Consider the following 9,531-nt stretch of genomic DNA (forward strand, 5'->3'; position numbering starts at 1 on the left):
CACTTCAGAGGAAGAGAGATAAGCGAGCTTTTGTCTCAAGAGTTCAGTTTGTAGGTCTTGGTCAGTGATGGTGCCCAGCTAAGAGTTGGTGTCAGCGCCCAGTGTCAAAGAGGACGGGAAGCAGGAACTGGTCTGCCGGGCTTCTTCTGCCCCTCAGCTGTCTAAGATTCAAAATAAATAAGTAAATTAAAAAAAAAAAACCTAGATTAAAACCTGGCAAGATGTGACGCGTGGGAAAGAGAGCCGCCTGGCTAAGGCAATTCTGTCTTAGGCTGGCACACGAGCAGCCCCTCTGCAACCAGGTCGCCCCACACTTAGGAAACACCTCTGTGACAAGATACCATTATGGAGGTTAGTTTAAACAATCTACACTTAAGACTGTTTCATCGACTATATGACACGTGTTTCGCCAGAGGATTTTACCTGGCAGAGGCAAATCTCTGAGCTTCGACGCTGACTCAGAGAGGAGTTTGGGAAGAAAGCGTTTTGTGTCTAATACTTTGCTCTCTTCAATAAATGATGATGATGATGCAGGGGAAACTTTTTTTTTTTTTGAAGAAAGGAATGGGGAAGGGGGCGGGACGTCTGGGAAGTAAAGTCACTTACAAGGGATGTCTGTGCAACCGGAACTAAAAGACACGAGTTTAAATCACCAAGAGCATTACTTCAGGTCACTCCAGTTTTAACGTATTATTGAAAGAGCCGCATACAGACAACTTCTTGGTCTGGGGAAAAGAGTTCATTTGTCTGAAATTTGTGAAGAGGAAATAAAAGCGGTTATTATTATTACTTTTCAAGCTAATACTTTCATCTAAATTATTCTGGTACCTCAACGCTACAATACCTACCTCAACCTCTTAACCTTACCAGTCCACCCCACCTCATTCCCTACCCCCACCCCTCCAAGTCTCTTTCACACGACGACGTCTATACTCGGAGAGAGGTGATCTCTCTTTCTTCTAAATACAGAGATTTTTCTTTTTTTATTCGCTACAGTTTCTAGCGGTAATTGAGCAGCATCATGACTAGAAGAGAAATATTTCAAGGAAGGCTTCTTGTAATGAGAAATATTAAGCAGTAAATCTTGCAGCCAGAGTGTCCCCTCGCTGTTAATATGCAAGGGGGGAAAGAAGGCCGGCTGGTGGTGACTGCGGTTAATTCCTAATCAGAATGATGGACAGCAGAGACAGAACAATACAAACTAATGGCTGTGTTGCTGATCACTTTACCCCTTGATTAAAGACACCCAATTATGGCGCAGAACAGTGTCGTAATTATGTTCCTTAATCACATCCAGGAGGTTTAATTGCCTTAACGATGTGTTTCATTAAATGAATTTAGGTATTATAGTCGACAGTTTTCATACACAGTTGTTTTCAAATTAACATAATATTAGACATCGTCATGGAAATTGTTTTAATAATCATAATTAGACGCACCCAGGCTTTGTCTGGTAAATGTTGAGAGACGGGTCTCCTTGCGCCTGGGGGCTGCTCTGCCCACCCCTGTCTGGGCTTCCTTCCCACAGCTCCGTGGCCCTTTACAGTTATGTTTCCTGAAAAGTTACAGGTTCTGATTAATCTTTTTTGATAGCAAGTGGAGCAGAAAAAATTGCACCCTCCTCCCCTACATCCCTATTACATTTGATGGTATTTAGGGATATCATTAAGAGATGAGGCTAAACAGACCCAATAAATTTAGCATATTGGGTACAGATGAGAGACAATAACATCATCACCATCATCGTCACCATCACTATCATGACCACTACCATAAAAAGAAAGTCATCTGTATTTGTGATCCCTACTGAGGAACAGATGGGTGGCCAGACAAGCTTTTCCTTTACCAGAACCCCACCCCCAGCCCCCAGCCTCCTTCACCTGCTACAAAAGCTTCCTTCATATCACCACTAGTCAAGCTCCATGTTCTCCATGCACACCACCAGTTACTTTCATTTATATTTAAAATTTAACCTGATTGATTCTCTTGGCATGAAAAGAGATGGGTGACAATAAGCTACCCAACCTCTGAAAGACTTAAGCCCCCTAATTCATGGCTCTGACTCAGCTGGAAAAGGAAATTGAAAGTTGAACTCTGGCAGTTTTCAGGGGAAAATGGAAAACTAACAGCTAGAGAATTCTTTGCTCACTCCTAGCATTCAATCTATGTCCCAAGTGTTAAAGTGGCCTTCCCTGATCCTTTTAGTTCAGAATCCAGGGGATTTTTTTTCTGTATCTCATCATTAACTCCATTTAGTTCTCCTCCAGTGACTCAGCCCAGTGTTGAATGAACAGGTGAATGATCCTGCTACCAATAATGTTTCCCTGCCAAAACTTCAGGCTCACATTTCCTGAAACTACTTTTGGAGGGGTGATCATTTTCAAGCTAACTACAGGGAAAAAGAGAGAAATGATTTCTCCTTCCACAAAGCACAGCATAATAAAAATGTTTGTTCAAAATATTTTAATAAAGATTCTTTCTGACATAGATACACATACAAATGATCATACATAGCTGTCATATTCTGATTGACCTATTTAATATATATCACTCTTTACACAACCACTACCTGCCAACAGAGCCATCAAGACTCTTAGTTTACCATCCTCCTGACAGACTGAGTTTGTATTATCTGCAAGGAATGGAAAATAGTAGTGCTCATTTTTTTTTTTTAAAGAGATTTTCTTGTGGCAGAGAGGCAGGTACTCAGCCATGCAAACTAAACTGAAAGCTTACTTTGGATAAATAGCTTTTTCTTGCTCTTCCTTAGTTTTATTTTATTATTTTATTATTTTTTAGAAAAATAACCAAAAAATCACACCTTAGGCAAACCAAACGTCTTTGAACTTAAATAATCTTCCACAGTTAAAATAAGTTTTATACATAGTAAATGGAATTAAATTAGACCTTCTAAAAATGCACAGCACAGCAGGAAAAAATATTTGCTTGGCAATGTTTTTACTTATAGGATCTATTGCTGTGATGCCTTGTAAAAGTAAATAGCTATTTCCCTTTAAGAATGCAAAGAAGAATCCCCTTTCAAAAAGTGATCAATTCATTCAGCAATTAAGAATACACCTTTCCTGTAATTTTTGGACTGAAGCAATTTATTAAAGCTCAATTTAAATACAGGGATGATGCAACTGAAAAAATCCAGATAACCTTTCATAAACCTAAGCAGCTCTGATACATCAATATTTCTGTTTATACGTTGTTGGCAAATAAACCTTTTAAACACTTGGCACACAGTATAAGTTAATCCATAAAACAGAATTTCGAGGCATTAAAAAAAAAAAAAAGAAACCTGCACACAAGACCCGTGACCTTAACACATGATAAATACTGTTGGTGTAGGGGGTCCTTGAAGAATAACAAATAAATATCATGTATTGTTATACATCATTGCAAAGTGGAAAGTAACAAGGTGCACATAAACATTTAAAAATGCAAAATACTTTCAGCCACACGAGTCTTTTAAAGTCACTCTCCCTAAAACTTTGCATTTTCACAGGATTAGAGTTCAGAGACAATAAAAAATACAAGTCTTTCATAGCAACGTGTAAGTCTTTTTTTTTTTTCACTTAAATAAGTCTACTTTTCAAGTTTTTCTCCTGGCTCAGAATCAAAAATTATTTTCAAGTGCCCTTTCTGATTTGTCTGAATGAATATCCGGTCTGCCGCCCCACCCAACCCCGACCCATAAACCCCTCAGTCCTAACCAAATTCATAATTATTAGTAAGATTAGTGTTTTGCTTTAAATAAATCATCTCTCCCCTGCTTAATAGAGACGCTATTTCTCAGTTCCCACCACCCCCCTTCCAAAAAGCCAAAAGGCGACTTATTACTTAGTTGGCATAAAAGTCACCGTTTTTTAAAGAAAAATAAAACCACCCTCTCTCCCCCACGAATTCCGCATATCCCATCCCACAAATGCCATCACCACCACCCCCCCAAAAAAAATCCACGGAGAATCCGCAGAAGTTACGGCCAAAGTCCTGTTTGTCTCTGATTCTTCATGTTGGTTCACTCTTTTGCTGTGTCGATTCTGTTAAATGTTTGCAACTACTTGGGGATAAAATAAAGAAGGGGGGGGGGGGACAATAAGATCTTCTTCCTCTAGCATTTGGGTAGGTTTTATGTGTTTGTTTTGTGTTTAAGGCTTCTCCGTGCACTGTTTGCAGAGGCTGGAGGAGACGCTGTTGAAAAGGGCGCACTTCTCCGGACAGGAGCCGGCTGGCGGAAGCCCGGCGCTGAATGGATAGCCGGCCGCCTGCTCGTAGGCTCCTAGGGCCGGGTGAAGTGCAGCGGCCGCCGCCGCGGCAGCCGCGGCCGAGCTGGGCAGTGAAGCAGCCGAGATAGCCTGGCCCTGGTTGAGGTAAGCGACTAGCCTCCTCATCTCCTCCAGGGCCTGTGCCTGCATGAGGATGTAGTTCTTGGCCAGCAGCAGCGTGGCAATCTTGGAGAGCTTCCGCACTGAAGGGCTATGAGCGTATGGGATCACTGCCCGCAGCTCGTCCAGAGCGTCGTTCAGGTCGTGCATCCGCCGCCGCTCCCGGGCGTTAATGTTGAGCCGCAGCGCCTTCTGCTCTTTGGATTTCTTGCTGCTGCCACTGCTGTTGCCCCCGCCGGCTCCCGGGCCCCCCGGGGGGCCAACACCACCACCGTGGTGGTGATTATTGGAGCAGCCCTCAGATGCCTTGGCGCCCCCGGGGCCCCCCACTCCCCCTCCTCCTGGGGAGGCCCGGGGCTCGCTCCCCCCGCCGCGGAGCACCAGCTCGCAGCGCCCGTCGCTGTCGTCGTCGGGGCTCTGTTCGCCGCCACTACTCTCTGCTACGGAACTGCGGCTGGTGCTTTCGCCGTACTTGAGGCACAGGGCTGCTCCGGCTGGCAGGCTGTTCAGGCTGGGGTCCCCCCCGACTCCAGTAGAGCCCACCAACAGCCCGGGGACCCCCACCCCTCCTCCTCCTCCTCCGCTGCCACCGCCTCCTCCACCTCCTCCTCCTCCACCGCCACCTCCTCCTCCACCACCTCCTCCTCCACCGCCACCTCCTCCTCCTCCGCCGGGCGGCGGCAGCAACAACCCTCCCCCCTCCGGGTCGGCAGGTTCGAAGCAACCCAGGGGCGAAGAGGAAGACGACGCCTGGCGGTCCCGGGGCGGTGGCAGCGGCGACGGTGGTGGAGGCGGCGGCTGCTGCTGCTGCGGAGGCGCCAGAGACAGGTCCATCCCCGGGGGCGTGGAGCGGAAAGCCGACTCCAGACGCTTGGCCGAGGCGGAGCTCAGGCTCTTGTGCAGGAACAGGTCCTCTTCGGCCACGGCCGCGGCGTTGAGGTGCAAACCGCGCTCCATAGTCTGGGTCCCAGCGAGAAGCCCGAGTCCCGGCTGCAGACTCTTTAGCCTCGACCCACCGCGCGACCGCCGCCTCCTGCTAGGGAGTCAACTGCCGCCGATGCCGCTGCACCAGCAGCAGCAAGGTACCGCCGCTGCAGCGGAGCCTGGGTTTTGGGGCTGTGCGGGCGTCGCTCCTGGCGCTCCCGAGTGCCTTCTCCTCTTCCTTCTTTTTCTTTTTCCTCCTTCCCCAGCGCTGGCCTCCTCCGCCGCCTCCTTCTCCTCCTCTTTTTCTTCTTCTTCAGCCGATGGTGCTGGAGGCTGGAGCTCAACATGTACCGCGGCCGGGCATGGCTAGGGTGAGAGGGAGGGACCCGGAGCCAAAGCCGGAGTCGCCGCCGCTGCTGATGCTGTGAGCCAAACCAGTTCTTCTTCCCACCGTTTATCTTGCTTGGATTCACCTCCAAGAGATTTCCGGACCCATCAACCAGCCGCTGCCACAGACGGGGGAGTCTTTTACATCATTATCTCTGAGTAGGTTATTATGAAGAAGACTTGCCTGTTGGGACAGAGCTTTCTACCCAATCAGGTTAACGTTTTAATTAATAGGATTAAAACGGTAACAAACAATCCCAGGCGCTATCTGGCCCTGAGTCTGAATAGTTTCATTCCCCAGGTCTGAAGACAGGCAGCAGCTAGAGCTTTATAAAAGGCGCCTGCTCCATTATTCTCCCTGCCATCTGTATACACAGCTTAACGCATATGTTTGCAAGGCGTTGTGTCCTGTTAGTAACCCAACAACTGCCTTTAGCTTGACATGTGTGGCGACTTTCACTCATCAATGAGCACACTAAAAGCCCTACTTAGATCTAAGGATGTTCTTTGCCTCCTTCAGCAAATTGCAGATCTGCACCACCGAAGCCAGAGAGCCCCACTCAGAACACCGCCCCCCCCCCCCGTATTCCCCCCCCCCCACCCCCTGTCTCTCTCTAGCGCTCATCAGACTTCTGTTAAGTTATCCTTCCAATCCAGAATTACACTCCACCCCTGTTTACATGATAACTCTTATCTGCATTTGGAGAAGGAACTCGAGGGGAGGGGGGAAAGGGGTGGGAACCAAAGGTAGGTAGAATGTACTGATGGAGGGAGAGGTTGGTATATTCAAAATTTCCCCTTCTGGTTCCTGAAGACGTCGTGAAAAGGGAACCACCCTCCCCCCCCCCCCCCCAAATAACTAGAGCAATCCCTCCGCTTCCCTTCTTCATTTCTTGCCCTACTGCAAAATCAATGCATACCAAAAGACCAATGTGATTTTAGAGGAGTTTCCATCTGTTTTAGTTTCTTTCTGCTTTTTTGCAACCATCTCTGTCTAACCATTGAAGGAGGTAATGATGATGAAGCACACGCCCTCTAACAGAAAGAAGAAGCTGGTTTCTCAAACTTTGCTGAACATCAACCACTTCTTTTTCTCCACTTCGTGTAAAGTCAACTTTGTCAGGGGTCAACGCCCTTAACCCCCACCAAATCCAAAGAGGGTTTGTTCTGTTTATTTATCCAGAAAGATAGTGTCCATGGTACCATGTAATCCATTCATGTGGATTCTGGGTGTTTTTATCTCAGTTGTTCTTTGAGAGGTTGACTGGCAAAAGAGGGTGGACTGTGAAAACCAGAGGCAGGGTCCTTATGCATAACAGGATAAGCTACCCTCCCCTTTGGATGTTAATCATGAAAGCACATGGCATTTCGTGGCAGGTTTTCATTCTTATGACATAAGTAAAAACAATATTTCCCAACACCTCCAGTAAATCATTCTTATGTGGCAGAATAACTGAAGGCTATGAAATTTTTGGTTTCTCTGGTTTCATTAAAATCCTTTTAATTGTGTCTTTCAGAGTTGGCCCCAGGTGTTGGACTCTTTTCATTACATTTTGCTCTAATGTGATGAAATTCTAATTCTCTCCTTACCATATGGTTAAATTTCCCCACTGAGAATTAGTTGAAAAAGGAGAAATAATCTATTAATCTCTGTAATAGATTCACAAATGAGGTTCGCCACAGAACCTGTTTTTGAATGGTAATATCAGAACAGTTGGGCGCCTCATTTCATAAAGAAAGGGCTATGGCTACAACGGAAACCCTTGCATTTTCACCTGCAAAGAATGAAAAGGGCCCTAGGCATCTTTTCTCGAGGAACTGCCAAAGATTCCAGCTAACTGGGACCGTGGTGCCACGTAGCCCTCCATTACTTATGTCTTTGGATTTTGCTAGAACAGAAACATTTAAAATGAGCAAGCAGCTTGAGTCTTCCCTAACTGGGGAGCCACTCTTCAGTGTAGGAAGGATTTGGCTTGCGCACGTGTCCTGATTGAAAAGCAAACTGCACATTTACATAAAGGCCACAGTTCCTCCCCTCCTTTCGCTACCCCCCCCCCCAACGCCATGCATCTGTTAACCTCTTTCTTTATTAATCCAAAACATGGTAGGGTTATTGTTTTCCAATGAACAGCTTATTTTTCACTAGGATCATAATAAGGATTCTTTATAAGCTGAGGTAAGTTGTGTCTGCTTAATATCAACTTGTAAAAGTCGACGGACCACTTAAGGATGACGGGAAAATCATTGGAATTTCACGGTTTTAAACTGGGGTAGGGAGGTGGGATGGTGCTGAGGGGAGCTGATACGACACAGTCTGTTTTCTACAGGCGCAAAGAGACTGGTCCCAGGAGATCTTTCACCCAGGTATGACTTCATTTCCCTTACATTACTCTTAGGATCAGAACTTTTTTGTGTAGCACATTCGCTACAACTACCTGCCTCTGGGAAAACGTTGGGAGTGAAAATGAATGGCTCAGGAACTGATGGTAATAAAAGACGAATACTCCCGAGGGACAGGAATGACAATGTGCAAAGGACAGGTGTAATGGACAAAGTATAAAGTGGGCACCGAATGTCATCACAAGCATTGATCTTGAATAAACTCAGCCTCGCCATACCCGCAACAGGGCCATCATTTATATCGTGATAGGGGGTAGTCATTTGGATTTTCAGAATTTGCTGGACAAAATGTGCTTTCTCCTTATTCTGGTCCTCCTCCCATCCCATCCCATCCTTACCTCCCCCAAACCCAGTCATCTCTCTCTCTTTAATCACTCATCTTTCCTTTGATGTGCAAACTTTCATGCATTTGCACATTTAACTTACTAAAGGGGAGGGAGGAATCCTCTCCCATTTCTCAAACCTGAAACGCAGTGACTAACTCTCTTCGAGTTCCCTGGAGAAGATGGGTGTTTAATAGTCTTGAGTAACTTTGCTTTGGAAGCCGGCAGAAGAATTTATAGAAGCTTTAAATGCGGGGCTTATAAAAACACCCGGGGAATGGTCTTTGAGGTTTATGCACTCATAAACTTTTGCTGATTGCTTCTGGGAAGTTGTCAGGCATTTAACACTGCATTTATCTTACAGTGCAATGAAAACACATCTGCCCAGTGTCTCGTTACCTGGTTTAATTGTAACACAGCCCTATGTCACCATCTAGGCGTCATCTCTTTCATTATTTGGGTAACAAGCAGCCTGGAGAAGGAAGGGTGGAGGGGAGAAGGAAAGACACTGAACCCGCCAACTATGTCAAATGCCATAGATACAAGACCGTAGGAGCAAACAAAAAGCATTCTCAAACTTCCTTCTTCCAACGAAAGGTGGTTAAGCTTTTTGGATGCTCGTGTTTTAAGCCACAACTTCGAAAAGTAGGAGAGTGATATCAAAGGAAGCTCCATTCCCCCATTCAGGATGGAGAAAGTTGGTCTCTGCAGCCTTGAAAAGGTTACAAGTTAAACCCATGAATGAACCTTGGTTTGAAGAGAAACCAGAATGCTACAGGGAACCACCGACTACCTTTAAAAATGAACGGAAAATGGAGGAGAAGAAGAACTTTTTTTCCTTTCTCTTCTGGTCCTGTATACAACTACACTCTCTGTTACCTGACAGTGGTGATTGGCGGAAAAATTATTGACAATGTCTTCTTAAAAGAGCAAAGAACAGATAGCCCCGTAACATAAAACTGTGGTGGCTTAACATTCTTCATTTGCTAAAGGCAGAATCCCCCTATTCTGCATTTAGACTCTGAAATTTACTGACGCCCAAGCGTATTTTATAAAGATTAAGACAGTTTCACTGCAGAAGGAGGGAGTGCACCTACAGCCCTGAA

At 45.8% G+C, this 9,531-nt stretch overlaps 1 protein-coding gene across 2 annotated transcripts; it reads right to left on the reverse strand.

The window, feature by feature from the left end:
• Positions 1-4,154: 4,154 nt before the first annotated feature.
• BHLHE22 (basic helix-loop-helix family member e22) lies at positions 4,155-5,348 on the reverse strand. 2 transcript variants are annotated; one of them, XM_044657990.1, is made up of 2 exons: positions 5,027-5,348; positions 4,155-4,969 (listed from the first exon to the last, which is right to left on the reverse strand). In XM_044657990.1, the coding sequence occupies exons 1-2, from the start codon at positions 5,346-5,348 to the stop codon at positions 4,155-4,157; spliced, it is 1,137 nt and encodes a 378-aa protein (XP_044513925.1). The 2 variants fall into 2 exon arrangements, with proteins under 2 accessions (XP_044513925.1, XP_044513924.1); XM_044657989.1 differs by having other exon boundaries at positions 4,155-5,348.
• Between the last annotated feature and the right edge of the window lie 4,183 nt (positions 5,349-9,531).

The sequence above is a fragment of the Gracilinanus agilis genome, chromosome 1, assembly GCF_016433145.1.
Source record: "Gracilinanus agilis isolate LMUSP501 chromosome 1, AgileGrace, whole genome shotgun sequence".
Taxonomy (NCBI): Eukaryota; Metazoa; Chordata; class Mammalia; order Didelphimorphia; family Didelphidae; genus Gracilinanus; species Gracilinanus agilis.

Bases quoted from the DNA above. Each gene is read 5' to 3' on its own strand.
- BHLHE22 (XM_044657989.1), bottom strand. From the start codon at position 5,348: ATGGAGCGCGGTTTGCACCTCAACGCCGCGGCCGTGGCCGAAGAGGAC.